The sequence below is a fragment of the Phocoena sinus genome, chromosome 16, assembly GCF_008692025.1.
Source record: "Phocoena sinus isolate mPhoSin1 chromosome 16, mPhoSin1.pri, whole genome shotgun sequence".
Classification (NCBI taxonomy): Eukaryota; Metazoa; Chordata; class Mammalia; order Artiodactyla; family Phocoenidae; genus Phocoena; species Phocoena sinus.
In genome coordinates this window covers 70,901,482-70,924,681 of record NC_045778.1, presented here as the reverse complement: position 1 = coordinate 70,924,681, position 23,200 = coordinate 70,901,482, and the positions used below count along the sequence as shown (strand labels likewise).

The 23,200-nt window shown below is 48.3% G+C and overlaps 1 protein-coding gene across 2 annotated transcripts in view; it reads left to right on the top strand.

Annotated features, from left to right (window-relative positions):
- Window positions 1–843: 843 nt before the first annotated feature.
- Window positions 844–23,200, top strand: part of GFRA1 (GDNF family receptor alpha 1) — a 203,541-nt gene continuing 181,184 nt past the window's right edge. For both annotated transcript variants that reach the window (XM_032608605.1, XM_032608606.1), the window contains exons 1-3: window positions 844–883; window positions 1,771–2,064; window positions 3,212–3,295. In XM_032608605.1, coding sequence (XP_032464496.1) covers window positions 844–883; window positions 1,771–2,064; window positions 3,212–3,295 — 418 coding nt within the window. The remainder of the gene's footprint in view (window positions 884–1,770; window positions 2,065–3,211; window positions 3,296–23,200) is intronic.

Here is a 23,200-nt window from a genome sequence, read left to right as displayed (position 1 = left end):
CGCAGGAGCCGGGTTTCGGCCCCAACCGGGGCGTAGGTTCCCCCTCTCCAGGCTGCCTCGGAACGGAGGCGAGCCCGGGGAGGAGGGGATACAGCGATGGTGGGCAGCGATTGGTGGTTTGGGTGGGGAGGGCTGGCTGAGCGAGCAAGCTGGCGCGACGAGGCGGGTGGCGAACTTCCCGGGAGAAGGGGTTTTCCCGGGAGAAGGGGCTTTTTCCGCGAGAAAGAGCTGCCGCCGCCGAGTGCTTAGACTCCAGGCAGCGGCCGGCTCCGCTCGCCCCGCTCGGAAAGTAATCTTATTTATTTATTTGCTTGCGTTCAGCCTCTTGGGTTGGACCCAATAGACACCCCCTTGGACTTCGGGAGCCCGCCTCCGACCTCTCCAGCCTCCACCCTGCCCGTGCAGGCGGCTCCCCGGAATACACTCACATGCACCCCCGGCACCCCCTCCCCGCGCCCCGACCCGGGCAGGGGGTGGGCCCTCACCCGGGCGCTAAAAAGTCCCCCTAGGCGGGAGCAGGGGAGGGCAGAGGGGCGGGGGAGGCTCCAGCACTCTCCGCTCTCGTTTCAAAGCGCGCTCTCCCTTCCAGGTTGGGTCGGACCTGAACCCCTAAAAGCGGAACCGCCTCCCGCCCTCTAGCCAGCAGCCCGCTCGGAGCTGAGTCGCCGGCGGCGGTAGCGGCGGACGGACCGGGGAGTTTCCTCTCGCATTGGATGGAGCTGAACTTTGGGCGGCCAGAGCAGCGCGGCCGTCCGGGAATCGCTGCGTGCTGAGCTCCCTCGGCGAGACCCAGCGGCAGCTCTGGATTTTCGGGGGGGCGGGGACCAGCTGCGCGCCGGCACCATGTTCTTGGCGACCCTGTACTTCGTACTGCCGCTTCTGGGTAAGTCGAGGCCGCCGCTAGCTTTCTTATCCGCTGAGTCTTCTTGGAGAGTACTAGAGGCAGCCCCCCAGTACCCCCTTCCCCCCCCAAAAAAAATTGCGGCTCGGGCGCGGTGGGTGTGGGACCGCGAAGTTTCGTTTTGGGGAAGGGGATCCAGAATCCTCAGCACCCCGGGCTGGGGGGGTGGGGCAGGGGCGGCGCGGCACTTGCCCGCAGCTTTTCTTCCTTGGTTTTTGTTTCCTACGTTTTTAATGACCTAGCCTGGAGGGAAATTAAAGCGTCCGAGCCATCCAGCCCCAAGCCCGACGCCCCTTGCAAGTCCCGGGGAGCTTGCGGAGGCGCGGGGGGGCAGGTGGGGTGTGGGCGAGCACCGGGCCAGGAGAGCAAACTTGGAAGGGAAAACTTTTCCCGGAATAGCATCTCGGTGCTCCCCGCCGGGCGGGCCGGGTATCAGGGCTCACCCTCTCCGCGTGCAACGCCCAGCCCGCCGCCGTTCTCCCCTGCCGAAAGCCCCCGGGCTTCAGTCGGGCCGGGTCGAGAGAGTGGCTGGAGCCGGGAACCGCGGGAGGGCGGCCCTGGAGGCCGAGCAGCCGCTGAGGCTGGTCGGTCCCGGGGCGGCAGGGCCTGCACGCGCGGTGGGCAGCGTTGGCTCGCGGGCAAACCGCAAAAAGCCCGCAAAGCCTCGGGGCGCCCTGGGGGTTGGGTAGGGTGGGACTAGCGGCAGGAGGTGCCCGGGCGGGAAGATGGACCCCCCCCGGCGTAGGGGGGCGGACGCGCTCCGGGAGCCGGGAGCCGCAGAAGGCTGCTCCTGCGCGCGTCCTCCCCCACGGCTGGCGCACCGCGCCCCAGCCCAGCCGCACTCACGCTCCCTCCCCTCCCCCGCCAAGACGTGCTCCTGTCGGCCGAGGTCAGCGGCGGGGACCGCCTGGACTGCGTGAAAGCCAGCGATCAGTGCTTGAAAGAGCAGAGCTGCAGCACCAAGTACCGCACGCTCAGGCAGTGCGTGGCGGGCAAGGAGACCAACTTCAGCTTGACATCGGGCCTGGAGGCCAAGGACGAGTGCCGCAGCGCCATGGAGGCCCTCAAACAGAAGTCGCTTTATAACTGCCGCTGCAAGCGGGGTATGAAGAAGGAGAAGAACTGTCTGCGCATCTACTGGAGCATGTACCAGAGTCTGCAGGGTACGCGACCGTCTTCTTTTCCCCCTCCCCCAGCCCCTGAAGGCAGGCGGGTCCCTAGGCCCCGGGTCCGGCTGACCTCATCCTCCACTCACTTCTCCCCAGCTGCAGAATGAGGACCTTTCATTGGCCCCCAGGGACGTGGGCAGCTGGTGTTTGCTGCCGGTCTGGTTGTTGGAAAACCCGTGAGGGGGTGAAGGGACATCCCAGGGACCCCGCTGACCTCTTTGAAACTTGGTCGGAACATCGGAGTAGGAATCCGTTAAAGGCCTGGCTTCCCAGGATAATCCAAAGGCTTGCACTGCATCTTGCCTGGATTTTCCCCCTCTCTTCTTTCCTTCTGTCTATACTGACATAAGATAAAGAATTGAGAATGAAAGGTGCAGTGGAATCTATTCTATCTTTACCCCCCTCAAACCTAATCAAAGGCAGATGTGGGAAAAAAAAATTTTGTCATCTTAGATTAGCTGAGTCTTAAACCAGCTGGTGTAGTTCAGCCTTGGTTAGTGCAGAAGTGGCTCAGAGAGGGCAAGGTCTACTTGTCATAGCCATCCATTACAGGGGCAATTTTTTGGTCCTTGTGTGCCAGAGGTGGGTCATGTTTGTAAATCTAACTCAAACATTCAGTGCATTCATTCTCCACTGAGTCTGAGGCTCAAAATTTGTAATATACAGATTTGACCTCTCAGCTGCCACTTCCTCCAGAACCTATTAATGAAAACCTGTTTCAGAGACTGAGTGTTTAATAGCCAGGGTACCTGCTTTCTGACTGCATGGCATTTTTTGGGAGTAAGAAAAAGGGCCAGCTTTGTTCTTCTATTGGCTCCTGGAGGCAAGCTGGGCTTGTGACGTCACTGGTTCCTTCCTCTCTGATTTCATTCCTTTGCAAAGAGTGGGAGAGTTTTCTGGCAAGATCAGGCTGGGTTGCTCTCCAATGTTTTCATGGCACTATGGGGAGAGCCAGGACAACAGAGGCAGAGGGAATGAAGAGAAATAACCAGAGCCAAATAGATGCATTTGAAATCTTTGAAAGTTTCAGCATCTTTTTGTTACACAATCATAACATAATTAGAATTCAGATTCAGTAACAAAAACTGACTTAAATATGTCTGTTTTCCAGATCTGAGCCCAATCTTTCTGTTGTTTTTAGGAAATGATCTGCTTGAAGATTCCCCGTATGAACCAGTTAACAGCAGATTGTCTGATATATTCCGGGTAGTCCCATTCATACCAGGTAAGCAGATTTATACTTCCACTCTGATGCCTTCGCCTGCTTGAAATCTATTGGCTTACATTCTCTTTGGCTCTCAAGTAGTGTATAAGTAGATCGTTGAATGGCACAGTGTTTCTGGGAAATTAGAAATAGGATGATGATAATGAAGAGGCAGAATGCCTAGAGATGACTGTATGACTTGAAAGTAATTCTAAATGAAGTAATGTTGTGTGGTGGTTTGAGAGAGGTTGGAAGGAGGTGACTTTGTTGAATTTTTTTTCCACGTTAAAATATGATTGGCCAACTCTTGCAAAGGGAGTGCCACTTCTGTCTGTAGGTGGCAATCGTATTCCCTTCTTGCTGCATACTGTACACAGTGCCTCCCTGGAAATGGGACATGTTTAAATGATGCCACTTTACTTTATGAGACGCCTGAAGATAATCTTAGATTGTTGAAGAATTTTGGTTGGACTCACTTGTCTGCCTTTGATTTAAAAGATTAAGCTCAACCATTTGTTAACAGTTTTTTGTTTTGTTTCTAATTTTTCCTAAGCAAGTGTGTACATAAACAGGAGAATGTATTCCTGACCTTTCAAAAGTGGTCTCAATTCCCATAGTCTGTTTTGTCTCTCTTTGCAAATCTACATGTGGTTTGGAAGTGACCTTAGTTTTCGAATTAAGTTTTTCATAACATCTGCATTCAGACAACCCCATAAATAATGAGTAAGGCAGTGATTTCCCTTAATGACATAGAGATTCCAGACTGATGCTGACTTTTTTTGTTTACAGTTAAGACTTTTTCTCGAGTATATATAGCCATCACAAATTGTGTGTTTCTTGGTTAACCATGGTGGTTCACGTTGAATTTGTTTCTATGAGATATGGTGGTTTGGTACTGGTGAGAGTGTTCTGGTGTTCTAAATGGTTTACGTTTTCCTGCAGAAAGACATAGAACCAAGGAAGTATGTAAATACTGAAATTATGTGTGGGTGTATTATACACACATTCATTCATTCACGGACATCCATTCTACATCCATTCTCGCCTTTGGGATTTTGGCAATGAGCCAGACAGATGTCATATCTGCCCTCAGGAATCTTAGAGGCAGCCAGCAACTGACATGTATTAAGCTCTTATTGTGTTCCAGGTACTGTTTAAGATCTCTTCATCATTAACTTATGTAGTCATCATCAAGTGCATCTCAGATATTGTTATGTCCATTTTAGAGATGAGATGATTGAGGCAGGGTGAACTTAGGAAACCAGCCCAAGATCACAGAGCTCCTAATTGGTGGAACGAGAATTTAAACCTATATTTGTTTGCAAGATTTTGTAACATCTGCCCCTTGCTACTCAGAATGTGGTTCTCAGACCAGCAGCTCGGACATCACCTGGGAGTTTGTTAGACGTGTGGAATCTCAGGTTCCATCCCAGAGCTACTGAATGAGAATTCGCATTTTAAGAAGATCCCTGGGCTGGGTGCTTCATATACACATGAAGCTTGAGAAGCACTCCTCTGTATCGTGCTTTTGGTTCAGAGGAAAAGTGTGTGTGTGTGTGTGTGTGTGTGTGTGTGTGTGTGTGTGTGTGTGGTCTGTTTCAGGATAAAATATAAGGGGACAGGTTTAGTATCAGAGGTGTTCATATATTATCCTGGATAATGCTGATAACTTCTACCGCAAATCCCTATTAATGCTGTCTGTCCCTTTGGCCCAGCCAGGACAGTGGCTGAAGGCAGTGAAGCGGGGGTGCACAGACAAGAGTATATGACCCTCTGAGCTCTCATGGCAGCAGGTCAGTAGGCAACTAGTAGTTGCCAGAAACCAACCTGGCTTTCCTAGCACCGTGAGGGGCAGTGCCTCTTGCTGGCTGCCTGCTCCACGGAAGCATTACTCCTGTCTTTGTACTGATGCCTGGAAGGATACGAACCTCCCCAGGGACAGTGAGAGTGAGGAAGTAGGTAAGGAGGAAGGTTCATTTGGGTTTTAATTTCAAAATTGTTATGAGCTATAGGGCTGCAGTAGACTCATTTCCCCCTCTCTGGGTCTCTCTTTTTTTGGTATAATGAAGTCATTGGAGTAAAAATCTCCAGTCCTAACAGCCCATGATTCTGAGGGAAGATTGAGGACACCTTCAGAATCCCTCCTCTGTGCTCCTACATTTGCTCTTTTCAATCCTTGCATTCATTCTCCACTTAAAGTGACTTGGTCATTCTTGGATACCACTGACTTGTCTGGCTTTCTTTGACGAGTGTCAGAAATTCTTCCGCACGGACCAAGTCCCCCTCATTCATTTGTTTGGATCCCTCTCTCAAACCGGTGTCTTTTCATAGCAAATATGATCCTTGGTTTGTGAGACCCAGCCTACCGAGGTCTCAGAAGCCATAATGAATTACTCAGAGCCAGGAAGGTCTTGTCTAGAGCTACATTTTATATCTCAAGGGCATTGGATTTAGGTTCCAGCTGTAATGAGCTTTGACCTCTGACAGTGACTGTGTTCCTTAAGTGGGTATAGGAAAGCCAAATGGAGCCTTGAGAGGTTTTAAGTCATTGAGTGATGCATATTATCCTGTTTGGCATTTTTAGGATGGAGAGGGACAGAGGTTCAGGTTGATGAGTGTTGCTGTTGATGAGAATCTCTGTCTCTGAGGTAACCAGGACAACAGGGCCTTTGCCTTTTACAGATAGGGTAGTAATCAGAGTTTCCATATTTGGATTTCTCTGCCCAAGGGGAAGAGGATGTTTATCCACATACACTAAGTGTGAGCAGAATCCTCTCACCGAACAAGACATGTTTGATGTTCTTGAGTTTCCATTTTTTTGGACTCTTCAAACCCACAGCCACCTTTTCCGTTGTTTACTTGATCACCAGGTAAAAGGCCATATGGAGGTATTATCCATGGCAGGAACAAGAATAAGGTAGAATCTAAAAACTGTCATCTGAGGCCTGAGCTACAGAAGGGAAATAAAGCAGCCTGGTCTGGTGAGAATTGCAGTGGGAGGTTGGAGGGATTATTCTCCTGGAAACGCAATAGCGGAAGCAGAAGCGTTGGCCTCTAAGGCGCTTTGAAGGGCTCTAGGAAGTGCCTTTTCTGTGCGTGGATGCTGGTGCGGTTTTTAGGGGCCTCACCAGGCAGTGGGCTAGAGGACACAACGGAAAAAGTGAGCCAGTGCACGACGACGTTGGAGGAGAGGAGAGAACAAGGAAAGTGTCTTGGGAGCCAAGAGGGCAGAGCTCTGTGGGCGCTCAGAGGCTCAGAGGATGGACCTATCAGGTGGTGTTTCACATCTGTGTCTGTCAGCCACAACTCTGCTCTTTAACCTCCATTCTGCCTCACCTTTTCTTCTTCACAAACGTTCAAGAAGCAGTGAGAAATAGTGATTTGAAAGGAAGGTTAGCCTGTTTGCAATGTTTTTGGACTCTCTGGAGGGCGAGAGCAAAGAAGGAGAAATTTGGAAAGTGCAATGGGTGCACTTTCCAAATGGTGGATCAGAGGGAGGATGTAAGGCCCTCTGTGGCAGCGAGAGATTAAAAAAAGGGCTCCAATGTTTAAAAGTATTGATTGGGAGGTTAGATTTTGTAGAGAAGAATCAAGAAATGCCAGACCTTCCTCAAATGTAATCAAAGTTGATGGTATTGTAAACAAGAGTCAAGTGGAGAGATCATGGGGAAAGAGTGATGCCGGGATTTTTTTTTTTTTTAACATCTTTATTGGTCCTGATGCTGGGATTTGAACATCCTAAATCTGATTTAGTGAACGACAAAGTTCTAGGTCTCTGGCTTTGCCACCATTTCCCTGCCAAGTCCCAGGAGTGGCTTAGACCTTCCCAGGAAGCCTTAGGATCTTGAGATTGGTCCCCAAGTAATTGGAAATGGCTTTGCCCGGAATCAGATGCCCCTAAACTCTCTTTTGAGTCTGTCCCCTTTTTGAATGATGCTATCAATTATGAGCCATGTTTAGCATTTCTGTTTTAATGTACCATCATATATGTGTAACTATTAAACAAAAACTTGCTTAAAATGTTTGTATGTTGAAGGAGAGCCTTATAAGATCATCTGCTGTCTTGTCAAATCATGATAAGAGAGAAGGGCTTGTAAATACCAGCTGCTAGGGGTGTATGGTGGCCCTCTCCTTTCCACCCAGCTCTCTAATCATGTTGTCACTCTATTTGAGAACTCCTGTAAGTTCTTTTTTATCTATCCTGGCATATGGTAAATTCCTTTGTGGGCTAGCTTGGCCCTGCCCTTCCTCTCTAAGCCACATCACCTCTCCGGTCAAGCTCACTGAGCAATCCATTCCCAGATATTTCATGTGCGTTCACTTTCCCATGCCTTGACACTTGGCTTTGCCTTTGTTTGGGAGGTTTCTATTAGTTCTTCAAGACCAAGATCAGGTTTCATCTCTGAGGGCCATGCTGGAATTCCCCCAGACAGGCACTTCCACTCAGGACTCTCTCATGCTGCAGTTCACTCTTGCCTTTATGATAGCTGTTAATCACAGACTATCGAGAGGACTTATTTATGTGTCTGTCTTTCCCACTGGAAGGTCGGGGATTTGCTTGTAATGGCGGGTGTTCGCTCAGCACCGAGCATCTTTCCTGGTTCTGAGCAGGCGTCTCATTAACCATGAGTGGTTGAATATCAGAGAAAGGACGTGGAGATCGTCTAATCCTCTGCTTTTACAGAACTGGAGTTCAGAGAGGGGAAGCAATTTGGCCAGGGCCACACTGCTTGAGGGTCACCTCCAGAACCTTTACTTGGCACTGCCTTTGGGGAGATCAGTGTCAGCCTCTTTCTCTTCTGCATACTCTCTGGACAAACCTCATCCGTCTCTGGGACCTCAGCTACCATGTACAACGATGACTCAGAGCCTCCCCTCCTACGCCATCCTCTCCTGAGCTCTAAACCAGCATTTCCAGCTGAATCCTGGATGATTCCATCTGGATGTATCTCAGTTACTTCAAAGTCAGCACATCCAAAAAGGATCTCATCATCCCTCCCCTTTTCTCCTTACACCCTTCTCTTCCTCAGTCTCCTGTCTTATGTAATGGCATCGTGGGCCTCACTCATAAGCTTTGGAATCATCTCCAGCATCTCCTCTACCCTCCTCACTCCTTCCACTGGACCCATCGCTAAGTCCTGCTGAAATTACCTGCTGTCTTTTGGATTGCTCTTCTCTCTCCGTTCCCTTAATCTACCCACCTTATCTTTTACTTGAACTTTGCATTGGCCTTCTTACTGGCCCCACCCTTGTGTCTCGTCTCTCCCAGTCCAACCTGGCCACCCATTGCCAGATATTACCTTAACACCTTGGTGACTTCCAGGAATGATCTGGTTTCAGTCTCCCTTCATAGATTCTTCTATTAATCGACCTTCTATCTCACCCCAGCGACCCCATGTCTAAACAACCCAGGTTGACCGGCTGCTGTCCCACCAGTGCTCTGGGCAGCTTCACGCCTCTTCATCTTTGTACGCGATGGTGAAAGAACATGTGCTCTGGAATTCCACTCACCTGGGTGCGTCCCCAGCTCTGCCCCTTACTTTGTCTTGGGCAGGTCATTTGATCTCATTGTACCTCAGACTTCTTGGATGTAAGCTGAGATGATGATAATGCCTCGCTTACAGGTTCTTGGGAATTAAAAAGGCTATATGTAAAATGCTTTGCTTAGTGCCTGAACTATAATTGGTCCTCAATAAATCTCAGTTTGTTTGTTTTTTTTTTTTTTTTTTGCGGTACGCGGGCCTCTCACTGTTGTGGCCTCTCCCATTGCGGAGCACAGGCTCCGGACGCGCAGGCTCAGCGGCCACGGCTCACGGGCCCAGCCGCTCCGCGGCATGTGGGATCTTCCCGGACCGGGGCACGAACCCGTGTCCCCTGCATCGGCAGGCGGACTCTCAACCACTGCACCACCAGGGAAGCCCAAATCTCAGTCATTTTTAATGCTGTACCAAGGCCGTGTTAGCTGTTGGCTCACTCCTGACTCCAAGAGTGGGACTCTTTTTCCGCAGACCGTATTCCCGGATCAGGGAACAAGGATCCTATGTCTTGAAAAGGATGGCAACCCCAAGCCTTCAGGAAGCCTGCTCATACACTAGCTTGGACAAGAAATAAGAAATCTATCCAATATGTAAAGGGCCCTGGAGGAAGCCCTATCTCTTAATAACCCAGTTTGAGTCTTAAATCCCCTTTGGGGAAGGTCTTCCTTTTTCCTGCTCTGAATCCCCCTGTTCCTCTGGGGCCCTATCCTTCCTTAAGCTCTTTGGTCGGAGGTGAGTTCGCTGCAGCTGGCTATCACCCGGGGTGGGAGCTCTTCCTGTGCTTAAGGATTCTTGTGATCAGCCTACCCTTCTCAGCTTGACTGATTCCCATTCTTCTAACCTCTCCCCATAAATCTTCTTTGCAACGCCCCTCATAGCAGGGAGAATTACTGCTCCCTGAGAAGGGCATGCCTTAAAGCTGGGAGAGGCTTCCGTCTCCACAGGCTCTGCTATGTACACTTACATTTCACTTTCACACACCACTACTTTTGGCTTTTATCCTCTCGCTCTCCGGCCCCTCAGCGACTCATTTTTATTGTACAACAATAAGAAATTACAAACAGATAGAAAAGGAAAGCAAATTTAAACCACTCATAGTCTCTGCTCTCAAAGATAGCCATTGCAAACATCTGATACAAGCCTTTTCAGATTTTTTTCCTATATATGTGTGTGTGTGTGTGTATACATATATATTTATCTTTTTTTTCCCTTTTTTACAAAAATGGAGTTGTCTACACATGCTTTCTTATTACCTGCCTTATGACCTGAGGAATCTGTGTCTTCTTGTGTCACTGGCCACTTCCTAAAGGCAAATTTTATTATTTAGATTAACTGTCAACCTCAAGAAGTTTCTTGAGTAAAGCGTCAGGTCATTCCACTGTCCAGATACTTCTGGCAAAGGCCGGAGTGTTCCAGTGCAGGCTGTGAACTTAGAGACCGTGGAATGTTTTGCATAGGGTCCCGTTACCAGAAGAGGGGAGATAAAACATCAGTGAGTGACAGGTAATTGCATGAACTGAAGATTGTTACAAGGTGCAAAATTATTTAGAGCCAATATGTCTGTCCTCGTTCCTTTTCTTTAGTCCTCTGAAGTATTTCTTTCTGCCATCTCTTAATTTTTCTGCTGTCAAAGCTTATTCTTTCCAAAGGATGTCCATTTTTGTTCTTTGGGATACAGTGGCGAATTCTCTAGAGAAGTTACTGGGATTGTTTGGTCCAAAGAGCACTGGTCCAGGAGTCAGGAGACTGTGTTCTGCTTCCAGCTTTACCTCTAACTAGCTGGTGACCTTGGGCAAGTGTCTACCCTTCCTTAGAGACATCTCCTCCTTTCGTAAAATGAGGGCAGTGGTTGAGGATGACCTGTAACATATTTTCCTTCTTTCTCTAAGGGCCTGCATAGTAAATCTTGTATTATTCTGCGACTTACAGTTTTTCTTTCTAGCCTTTTCTTCATGCTAGAGAAACTCATCATCTTGCCATATATATTTTTCATATTAATAACATTTATAAAGTATGATTTATTCAATATGTACCTTACTTTGAACCAGAATGTATTTAAAACATCTCATTTGAATACATGGAAGAAGATAAAATAAGAAATAAGAGGAGAAAATAAGGAAAAGGGGGAAATGATAGTAGGAGAGAGGAAAGGAAGCCAGGAGTGAGTTCAGAAGACAAAATGCATGTCATAAGATTATATTTAAACAAATTAAATTATCAGAAGTACTGTGTGAAAACAAAGGGGTAAATAAAATCCCTGGATTGTAGGTGCCGTAGGACTTTTGGAGGTCATTCTAGTCCAATCCCCTTATTTTACTGATAAGAAAACTGAGAGTTCCATGAATTTCTAGGACAGTAAAACATAAATTGTCTAGGACAGTGATGACAAGTAAAATTCGGTATGTGTTTGTTTTTAAATGGATATTTGAAACTCTCCATCTCCTGGCATTTCCCTACCTCCTTTAAAATTGTCCTTCACCTGCCCCTCGGCCCCTTTTAGGATACCAGACTTTGTTCACACAGTTAGGGTGAGAAGAACAGCCTTCGACTTTAGTTAAGCGGGTGGTGTCCATTGTTTCGGAATTGTTTCAGAACAAGGGTTATTTAATAGGTCTCTGTTTGGTAACAGGAGCCAGTGGCCAGAATGTTGATTTTCATATCTTTTGGCCCCCTTCAGAATTGTCTGCAAGGAAAACTGAGAAATTACTTGTCACTTTACACCCCCTCAGCCTTCAGATTAAAAAAAAAAATTAATCTTTTGTCTGGAATTTTTTGTTAAAGAAGCTAACCGCTTCCCGTAATTTAGAGACTCAACTAGCTGGGTCAGTGATGAGATCGAATGGGCAATTTGCATAAGGGGCTAATTTATTATGTCCCCTGGGCATTTCTTTCATCTCTCTTCCCATTCTAATTAATGTTCTAAGAGGGTCTATCACCATATCAGAAATTAGGGGTGAAAGCAGCCACTGTTAACCTTTATTCTTATGATTTTTTATCTTCTTTGATCTTTTAACCATTTTCTTTTCATAGCCAGGGATTTGCACAGATCGGGCTGGGGAAAGCATGGAGAGGAGATTTTAGGGGTATGCTCTTTTCTGATCTTTCTTCAAATAGTAGGCTGTTGTAAAAATAAAAATGACTCAGGATAGCTCTCTAACCACAGAGGGATTTGTAAAACACACAGAAGGGTACGGTCATGGTACAGAATTGTTTCTAAATTTGAGCCCTCTAGAACATCTATATAAACATGTATATACACATGCACAGATATATATGTATATATCTGCCTGTTCATGTGTGTGTATATTTATAGTGTGTGTGAGTGTGGATGTCTGTATTATTAAACATTTTGCCTCAAAAAGATCTTCCTTGACACGTGTTTCAGTTGGTTCTGGCTGTGACAAAGGCAGCTACGGGTGAGAGAGTGTGACACAGCTGAGGAAAGGCAAGAGAACAAGCAATTTCTTGGAAAATCAATTGCAATTTACTCCTACTAAATTGGCCCTCGGTCCGCCCTGTCCAAGCATTAGCATATTACAGACTTTTAATCATTTGGTCAAATGGCCTATTTTTGGTCAAACCACAGTTGCCTCTGGGACTCTGCCCGTAGTCCTAGAGCTGTGTTATCTCCAGACCTGCAGTCTCTTTAAAGAGGAGGTAAGTGTGGGGAGAGGAGTTCTCTGGGGAGCCCCTGAGTGCCCTGCACGGGCTGGGCTGCCTGTTCAAGACCATTATTTCCTTTTGGTCCCCAACCATGCTAAAAGGTAGGTATAATGATCTCTGATTTTTGAGAGGGAAACCTGAGATCAGAGAGGTTGATTAATTTTCTCAGTGCCAAACAGCCAGTAAGCGGAAGAGTTAAGTTTCGAATCTTATCTCTGCATCTCCAAAGCCTGTGCTCTTTCTACTGTTATGTGATGAAATTTTAAGTACCAACCTGATCCTTTATTAAGGAGGAACTGTCTAGATCCTACTCTACCTCCTTAATTCCCAGTTTCCCTTCCTCTGTCTTCCACCTTAAAACACTATTTGACAAAAAATCTTTAAAGTTGAAATATAAGCCAGTATCTATTATTTTAATATTTAGCCTTGCATTCCGATCGGTTCTTAATTGACAAGCAAAATCCAGAACATGCACGCTATTAAAACCATTCCTGCGGAACTGCAGAAATATTAACCAGAGAAGAAATTTCTGGATTGTATCTTTTTTCATTTCAGTGTGAGATGGAAGGTTTCTAAAGTAGAGCAGAATGCCTAGGGCCATTTTTTTTTGTCATGTTGTCATACAAATAGCATTACACAGTGGTAAAGAAAGGAATACACAGTTTAGTCCCACTTTAAGGTGACCTAATACGCCATTCATTTGTCTTCCGTCACGCTGGTACTACTTTCCTTTACGTCCCTCCTAATGGTCTAAGAAACACCGTGCCAACTGTTATTTCTGTTGCCTTTTGTACATGATTGTTTTGTGTACAGTTAGTTATGTATGAAAATAGGTATTGATTGCATTCTTTGTAGGAATAGGCCAGCAGGTTTCTTAAAGCCCATGTTTATGAAATGTTTCATTGATCCCTGTTAGTATGAATTTCAAATACACTCTTTATAAGAAGATACCAGGAGATTGGAGAATTCTGGAGAGTCCTTGATGGGACCATTATATTCTTGTTTGCTTAGGAATGGCAAGTGGCATTTGAATGGGAGAAGGGGTGAACAGGCCGGAACTCTAAACGTACTCCCAATTGAAAATGGTTACCCTCCCCATGAGACCTTAAAAGAAATAAAAATAGTAATTACAACAACGGTGAGAGGCAATGAGCTAGGTGTTTTACGTGCAATAACTTGTGTCAGCCTTGTTTAGTAGAAGGTGTTCTTAGCCCCACTCGGTAGGTAGGAAACCGAGATCCGAGTAAGGAGCTGGCCTGAGGGCACACGCCTAAGAATGGGTAGAGCCACATTCTTACCCAGGAAGTCTGGCTCCAGAACCCATGCTGCAGGGTCCATTTGCATACAGATAACCAGAGAGATAATCCCTGAAAGTCAAGAGCATAAACTGCATGAAGAAGCCTTAGACGCTTTGTGCTGAGTTATATATATGTGTGTGTTTGTGTATGATACACACATATGTAATATACATTATATATGAAATAAGTATAATATAATGAGGAGAAGAATCGGTCAGTTTCTGTGATCTCTCTTAATTTTCAGTATTTCGGTGTGATGGAACGGCATTTCTGCCAAATTCATTCATCAGTATTTATTGAGAACTTACTATGAGCCTAGTGAGAGGCCTTAGGTGATTCAGAGGTAAATAGGACCCTGCCATTGCCTTTTAAGAATTCCCTCTTTTGCTTTAGGGCTAGGTATAAAACAAATAAGTTATGTTGCAAAGTGGTAGGTGAATGAGTAAAAGTCCGTACGAGGCTCAGATGTAGCCCTAAGAAGGGAATAACTGACTAAATGGAGTTATGGGTCAGAGAGGGCTTGCTGAAGGAGACTCTGAACTGGGCTTTGAGGAGTAGATAGGAGTTTGGTAAGGAAGGGTGGTTGGGGAGGACATTCTAGGCAGCGGCAACAGCATGGGCAAAGGCACTGAGTGTCCAGGGTGCTGTAATAAGCTGCTTTCTGTGGCAGGGGCCCTCGGTATGAGCAGTGGTGGGAGAAGAGCTGGGCAGAGAGGCAGGTTCGCCACGCTCAGGGGCTTGGCCTTTGTCTCAGCAGAACCAGGGAAGGATGATGGCTAATGGAACTAAGCATTTTTGGGAGTTTTACGTCGAATCATGAAATTACCGTTTTTGTAGGTCAGCGTGGTAGAATAGCACATGTTTCATATGGCTCAACTTTATATAGTTTTGTGTCATAAAAGCACACACAGGGGTCTGCTTCCAGACTAGAGAAAGACATAGGTCTGCGGTTAGGATTAGTAAGTCCTCACCTCAGAAGGTACCTGTTTGCCTCAGCTTCTGATGGCTTCTCTCTCCCACACCTTCTCCTTGGGGGGAAAGATGCACAAGGCACCCAGTGCACACAGCTCCCCATTTAGGGGCCCAGGGTCGGCAGAGGAGCAGCAGTCAGTGAGGTCGCCTGGGCCTCACAGGGTGGTCCTGGGAAGGGACTGAGGCACATGGAGAGCAGGTGACAGCAGAGCAGAGAGGTGCCGGCAGGAGTGAGTGCGGGAAGCAGGGTGGTCTGGAGCCAGGTCATGAAAAGTCTTCATGCTCAGAGGCATTTTGGCTTGTAACAGGAGAAAGGGTGTCATTGAAAATTGTTCAGTGGGGCCCCTTAGACACTGAGTGACCTAGCTGGTGAAAGGAGGCAGCCTGGAGGTCAGTGGGAATGTGGACAGTCTTGGACCCCCCAGAGGAGTGGCTCCCCATCTGCCTTCTGCAAAGCCCCAATCCCAACCCCAGGGCTGCCGTCTAGCCTGGAATCAGGATGGGCTTCTGCTTTCTGATCTGGGGACAGTGGTCAGGCATGGGCATTTGGATCTCCAGGCCAGAGCTGTCCTCTTGTCTGGGAGAGATGGCCCTGACCTACCTGTCTGTGTTCCACCTGTTGGGAGGACTCGGTGTATGGCTTGTTTCTTTTCTATGTACTATTTTATTCTTCTGGCTTACTAGTCCTGGGTCTCACTTGGCAGTTTTCTTTTTTTCTTTTTTTTTTTTGCGGTATGCGGGCCTCTCAGTGTTGTGGCCTCTCCCATTGAGGAGCACAGGCTCCGGACACGCAGGCCCAGCGGCCATGGCTCACGGGCCCAGCCGCTCCGCGGCACGTGGGATCCTCCTGAACCTGGTCACGAACCCGCGTCCCCTGCATCGGCAGGCGGACTCTCAACCACTGCGCCACCGGGGAAGCCCTCACTTGGCAGTTTTCTGCACTACGTTCTCGACTTGCTTCAGAACATTTCACAAGAGACCGTCGGAATAAAAACGCAAAGATTCTAAATGCAGGGAGGTGTCTTAATTGAAAGAGATGCCCGCTAACCCCAGGGCAAGCCGGGTGAGAGAAGGATGAGGTGGGAGGGCCTTTGGGCCTGCAGCCAGTAATTACCACAGCTCACAGAGCAGTTCCGAAGAAGTAAGCAAACCCTCTCTGTCCTTCTTTGAGCCCAGGGTGTGTTTATGAGTTGTTTTAATGATACTGTTGGGGTGGGAAAGGGGAGAGGTGATGCTACTGCCGATTTCCTGTAAGAACACACCCAGAGCTCGGCAGCTCTATCCTCAAGAGCCACCAGGCAGACTATCTGTATTCATTCCAGAGATTGGGGTGGGGCTGGAGAGGAACAGGGGATGAGGTCCCAATGATGCTAGGAAATTATGAAATGCAGAATAGCAGCGGTAAAGAGTAGGGTTTGGGGGTTAAACACACCCAGATTTGAGTTCCACATTCCAGCACTTACTAGCTGTGGGACCCTGGGTTAATAGAGACTCTGCCTGTAAATTAGGAAGAGCACTGGAAAGTGCTTGGGAAATGGTAGGCGAATGACTGCCAGTTGCTTCCTCTTATATGCACCCTAACTCCCTTCTCCCTCCTCTCCCAATTAATTAGCATGAAACAGCAATAGTAGATTGAGTGGATGTAGATTTTTTCTGCTCTGAAAGAAAAAAAAGACACCAATAGCCATACTGCAAATGATGATCACCAATTCAGTTCAGTCCGAAACATCAATTATCTTCTCTAAAAATAACAGTAGTCACATTCTCTGACAACCTACTCTGCGCCTGGCACTGTGCTAGTTGTTGGGGGGATGGTGAAACCAGAAAGAGGGTGCAGAGCACAGGGAGTGCCAAGGAGGGAGTGGGAAAAGGAGCAACAAAGGGAACTAGGATGCAGGAAAGAAAAGAAAGCTCTGGAAGGAGGTAGCCGAGACTGGGGTGCAGGGCTTTGGGGAGTGGACCCCAGGTGAGCCAAGGCACTCGTTGTTGGCAGGAAACCCAGCACAGAAAATTAACATTAGATATGCTAGCCCTGTGTTGAGCGGCTGCTAGCATGGTGAAAACCTAGTGTGTCTTTTTCCTGATCATTCTCAAGAATGTTTAAAAAAACGTAATGTTTGCAAACAAAGTAGAAACAGTTGAAGCATTGTTTTCTATTAGCAGTATAAGGTTCACTGGCTATGGGTATTTTTTCATTCTTGTCTTCCAAATTGTAATTTTAAAAGATGAGGCATTTCATATTCAAGAGTTTCCTTTGTCTGAAATAAATTATTCATTTCTACCCACTTTCAGAAACAATGAACATAATACTTAATGCATCACAATTAAGTGGGTGTAGCTTCATATAAAATTATGGTCTGTGCATTTTGGTGGCAAACGGAGCAGTGTATCCTATATCTTGTCGACATTTGTTTCTCATAAGCAAAACATAAAGAAGGAGAGACTCAGAAATGTGTTTTCTTTCCTCTAATGGTGGAGGAGGGGTAACTTTAGACCCAAGCAGCCTTGTTTTTGACATTCCACAGCTGTTGGGGGCTATGTCACTGGGCAGAGAAAGTGAACTTACTGCTACTATTTTGTGCATGGGGTCAGGTGAGGGTCAGAATTCTTGAGCACTACCCATTCAGCTCAGTCCCCTTTGTCTGGGTTTGAGATCCCTCTAGAATCCTCTTTTAGAAGGGCATTGCCTGCGGTACGCGGGCCTCTCACTGCTGTGGCCTCTCCCGTTGCGGAGCACAGGCTTCAGACGCGCAGGCTCAGCGGCCGTGGCTCACGAGCCCAGCCGCTCCACGGCATGTGGGATCTTCCCGGACCGGGGCACGAACCCGTGTCCCCTGCATCGGCAGGCGGACTCTCAACCACTGCGCCACTAGGGAAACCCGGCAACTGCTTCTTGAATGCTGGCTGGTTGGTCATGTGTATCTTTTCCGAAGATCCGGCTTTTTGAAATACCTTTTTTGCGTGTGACAAGATTCCTCCTTAGGAAAATAGGCATTGCCAGCAAGGATTGAGATGTCCATGCAGAGCCTCTTCAGGCTTGAAGGTTTAGCTGTGATGGTCCCCAGGAACTCAAGTTCCCACCTCTGAGGTCAGAGTCAAAGCTGGCTGTGACTGCCAGAGAGCAATTGTGGAAAACATTACTTGCGAAACGCCTGCTGGCTGCCCAGGAGTGGGATACCAGATGCCTTCACAGATTATTTCATTTAATCCTGAGTGCTGGCCCAGAGTGGCATTGGGGCATTATTTACATCTTATATAAGAGGAAACCCAAACCCAGAGAAGTTGAGTGACATGCCTAAGGCCACACAGCTAGTTTTTGGAAGATGTCGAGTTCAAGCCAGGTTTGTCCAGCTCCTAAGGCCTAAGTCCTTGCGTGCTCTTCGGCTTGTAGCCTTTTTGATTGCTAGGTCAAGAACAAAAGCCACCAAATGCAAGAGGGGCTCTCAGGTACCTCTGGTCTAAGCATGGTTTTGTATTTGAATAGAAACCATGGCACCTTTTAGGGAGGCTTAGGAAGAATACCCTGGACTTGGTCAGAAATTTTCCCAGACGCTTCCGTGCCCTTGACTCTGGTTTAGTTTGTTGCGTACCTGCCTGGGCTGGACTGACTGGGCCTAGCGCACAGGCGCTCACAGGGTCTCTTGATTCCACCTGTGTGCCGATGCCACTCCTCTGGGTTTCCTGCCGAGTCCCTTGCTCTGACCGGCATTTCCCTTGGAGTCTCTGGACTCTCAGTCTGAGGAACCCTCTTTGAGCCTATGTCCGTCCAGCCGCCTGCTGGGTAGTGCCCCCCAAGTGTTTTGAGTTATCTTGGCCGTAACTCAAACATGCTTCATGTTGAACCCACCTTCTCTCTTAAGCCTGGGGAACCAGAAAGAGGCCTATTTAGAACCTTAGGGAGGTATTTTTATAGGCTGGGGGGAGTCGTGCTGAAGTGTTTGGAGGCAGCCCTGCGTTCGCATCCCGACTGCATCGTTTCATGACTTTGGCAAGTTATTTAACTGCTTTAAGCCTCCGTTTCTTGATTTGTACAGCATGGATGATATCTACAGCGTCACTGTGAGAACTGGATCTGAGTTACGAGACATAGTGTTTAAGTAAAAATGAAGGAAGTTCTTACTAAAGAAACAAGAACTCACTCATCAGCCTCAAGACATTGCACTGCCCCGAGGGTGGGCTCGGTGGGCCCTGTGATCATCCTTCTAGACCTCTCTCAGTGTTGGTGGCTCCTTTCTGCAGACCTCTTAGTGCATTTGTAGTTGCCGCCTTGACATGCCTGGTTCGGCCCGTAAAACCGAGCTGCCACGCCGCGTGGTGTGCGCGAGCCGCAGGCTTCTCCTGCTGTCATCTGCGGTCCTGCCTCACAGCTCCTTGATTTCCCCAAACGTGCCGCAGCCTGGTCAGGCTGACGCAGTAGCACCCTAAGTGTAGGGCCAGTCCCGGACTGGTTCCTCCACGCCCTTGCCCTTAATTAAGAGAAAGGGCAGCACACACAGATAGACCTTCCAGAAAGTGCTCTTACGCAGATCCAGCGGCTGCTGGCGTCCTGGGTGCACGTGGGAGACTGGGGGAAGGAGAGTGCTCGTGGGTCACATGCCGGGTGGGTATGCTGGGTGGAATGCAGATTTTTCCTATCAGGAGCAGAACCAAACAGCTTTTTAGATAAGCACTCTGACGTGGGCCAGAAGTGACTGGCAAATATTTACCCTCGACGTAAAACACTCACTACGTTAAATGTTGTTTAGAAACCCTGAAATAGAAAAATTTACACTCGGGGTTTTATATTTGGTAATCGTAAAAAAAAAAAAAAAAAAAAAGACCTACTGTTGTTCTTCCTTTCCTCTGAGCTGCCTTTTGTAACAGGGAATGACAGCAGAGCAGTGCTCCCTGGCCTGCCCATTCTGGAACCTTCCCTCTCTCAGTCCGCCTTCACCCCTGTGTCCCTCTCATACACATACCCCTCCCCCAACCCCAGTGACTCCGCTTTTCTGCTTGATGTGGACCTGGCACCAACCCACCTGTCCCTCCTCATGAATCTCCACGTGCCAAGTGTGGGATGCTGGCTTTAGCAGACTTCCCTCCCTCCCAGCTTCCAGCTTCTATGGACTGAGGTGTTCAGACTCCTAGAGGGCCAGCACTGGGGGCTTGAGAAATTCTTTGCCTGTGTCAGACACCTGAGTCTGAGTCTCTGAATGCCCCATTAAAGTTACGTTCCTTTGCTAGACCCTTCTGTTCCTCTCTGGCAAAGCAGAGAGTATGGGCCAGGCCGGTGGTTCTAACCGCGCATCATTCATTAAGCGTTTTGAGCCATCACGGCCCTGTGGGGGAGGTGTATAATATCCACCTGCATTGTGGTCTTTGATGCTTTGTCAAGGCTCTTAGGATGACTTCTTCCTTCTGTTTATCAACAAAGTTCTACCAAGTCAACCTTTTGTGGGCTGGACACTGAGCGAGGTCCTGAGGACACGGCATGGGTAAGACAGGTGAGGCTCTGAACTCAGGTAGCTTACAGTCCAGTGGAGGAGACATAATGAGTGCAAACAAGTGTAAGTGGTTTCGATGGCAGTAAATAATCTGAAGAAGATAAACCAATACGACGGCAAATAGAGGGGAGAAGGAAACCCCACTGCACAGGGACGTCGGGGGGCATCTCTGAGGAGGTGACTTTGCCCTAAATGACAAAGAACTGCCCATTCTCAGCACTGGCTGAAGGGCATTGTTAGCAGAGTGCAGAGGCCCCCCAGGTGCCCTCTTCACAAACAGGGAGGCCAGTGTGGTGGGAGACTTGTACTTTTTTGCCAGCGATGATCTACTGCTGCTGCTCTGGGCAGGGGGCCAGCAATGGAGGCAAGGCCACCACTGTGCGTCAGGAGGGAACTATGGCGGTGGTGGGGGAGGTCCTCGTGGGGGCACTAGGAGACTTTGGGGCCGTAGTACCTGCTTTTGGTGGGGGGCAGGGGCGCGCCTCCATGCACCTTATGCGAGGAAGCATCCGTGGCTGCATTTTACCACTCTAGAATTCTGCGATGTGAGCAAAGCAGCTGTTGGGGTCAGACACAGAGATTTTGTGTTTGAGCCTTACTGACTTTGTCTTGTTGCCCTTCTGACGTATGTTTTGAAAATGTAATTCTTCAATGAGAGTTCTCTTTTGGGGATGGGTTCGTGTTTTCTATTGATTGGTTTCTTTCTTAAAAGACAATGCAAAGAAAAATAATTAGAGAACATTGGAGCTGAAGGAGTCTTTTCTGATCCCCAAGTCCGGGCCCTTGGCTGAGGGATGGATGGATGGATGGATGGATGGATGGATGGATGGGTGATGGAACTGGAGACTAGAATGGTTGAGGGGCTTGCTCGGGGGCAAACTGGTCCTGGGGCCAAGTCCCACACTCTTTCCTCTCTCGGCTGACATATGCAGTGTGTCCAAGTGAGTCAGGTCTGAAGGATGGGGAGATTGAAGGCATGATGACTCTGTCCCTGCAGGCACCTGACTATCCCTGGAAGAAGAATTCTTAAATAATCGGGTCCCTGTCCTCTTCATCTTGTCCCTCATCTTGTCCCGTTCTCCCCGCAGGAAGGGTGATGGATAGATTCTTAAGCCACTCTGCCTTTTTTTCTGCTCCTCAAACACATCAAGTTTGTTCTGTCTCAGAGCCTTTGCTCTTGCTTCCCCTGTTGTCTGGAATATTCTTCTGTGTCATCTTCACTTGGCTGACTCCTTGTCATTTTCAACGCGGAGGTCTTCCATAACCACCTAGATAAATCTCCCTTCTCCCTCCTTCTTTATCTCATCTCCCTGTTTCATTGTCTGCGTAGGTCTTACCACTGTCCAAAATTATGTTGTTGATTCGCTTGTTGGTCCACTTCTCTCACTAGAATGTTAAGTTGCATAAAAGCAAGGGACCCCATCTGGCTGGTCCTCTTTTCTCTCTCCCATCCTAGGAAGCCACATAGTAGGCACTTAGCAAATATGTGTTGAATGAATAAGTGAGTGAATGAATGTGCAGCCAGCCTAAGCCAGGTAGGTGAAAACAAATTATTAAGTACTTATCTGATGCCCAGCACTTAGGTGGAACAGGACGGAAGTGTACGGAATGGGGCTGGGAGCTTACAATTTTGTTAGAGAGGTCCATCTGTTGGGATTCTTTCTCTTATGAATGTTGGGAAACTCACCTGTAACAGGCTTGGATGATAAAGATAAATGGTTAGCTCTTAGAGTGTGTAAGATACCCAGAGGTGGGGCAGGTTTATGGCAAACACTGTCACCAAGGACATGGCTTCTTGACCTCTGGCTCTTGGATCTGCCCCTTGCATTGAGGGGACCACAGGGCGACATCTTCCAGCAGCTCCGTGCTCCTCCCTCACGATCGCAGAAGGCCTTCAGCATTTCCAGACCTCACAGCCTCGCACGTGCCATCCCTGGCTGGGCACGTGGTGGTATAATGGTGAACACAGTCAGATTAGCCCTGTCCTCGTGGAGTTTATAGTCTAGCAGGGGAGAAAGACAACATGTACATAGAAAGCTCCAGGTATAAAGAGTGCTCTTAAGGAGAGGCAGATGGGACTTTATGAGAGCCTGTAATGAGGGTCGGGCTTCTCGGGGTGGGAAGAGCATTCCAGGCAGGGCAGGGGAGAGGCCGTGTGGTGTGAAGGAGGCCAGTGCGAGCTGAGACTGGAGACGCCATCGCGGGCTGGCTGGACTGGGCTGGGGTGGAGCAGGCCTGGACGCTCAGCCTGTGCGCCTAAACGTCGGAATGCACCGTGGCAGGAACTGTGGGCCCTGCGTGGTTTTCTCAGCCCATTGTCGTCATTGTCACATTTGAGAAGGACCAACTACAGCCATCTGGGAAAAAGAGGCCCCAGAGCACAAGTGCTGGCTTAGAGGATTTCACTCACTTGCTTTTCAAAGAGAAAAGCTCCCCCCTTCTCTTAGATGCCCCTCTCCCCTCCCAAGTTCAGTCTGCTCAGCAGTGAACTGGGGTCGTACTCCTACCCCCTGGGTACTTTATAGACTCACTGACCGGCTGGCATGAGATGACCCGTGGCATGATCCTTTGTGGATTGCACAGGTCAAAACCAAGTTGTTTTCGGGTGTTTTTTGATTTTCTTTCAACTGTGGGGAGAGAGATGGATTCAGGGCAGTTTGAAACGATGAGTTCTAGAACTTTGGGACTGGAAGGGGCCTGAGGGAGCTTTTGGTTGAACTGTGGAAGGTGAGATGTGAACTGTAGGGGCGGCCTGCCTATCGGGGATTTGAGGTCATCTCAAGGTCGGCCACCTCCCCTCCCCGGTTGGCACCCCAGCCCCTCCATGCCCTTTAAGGCTCCGGGCGGGGAGCAGCTGCTCCTTTTGCCACCCAACTGGAGCAAACCTGACATGTAGGCGGAGCTCAGGTCTGGAGATGGTAAGGGACTCGCCCCCAGCCTTGCAGCGAGAGAAACGGGAAGCCCAAAGGCCCT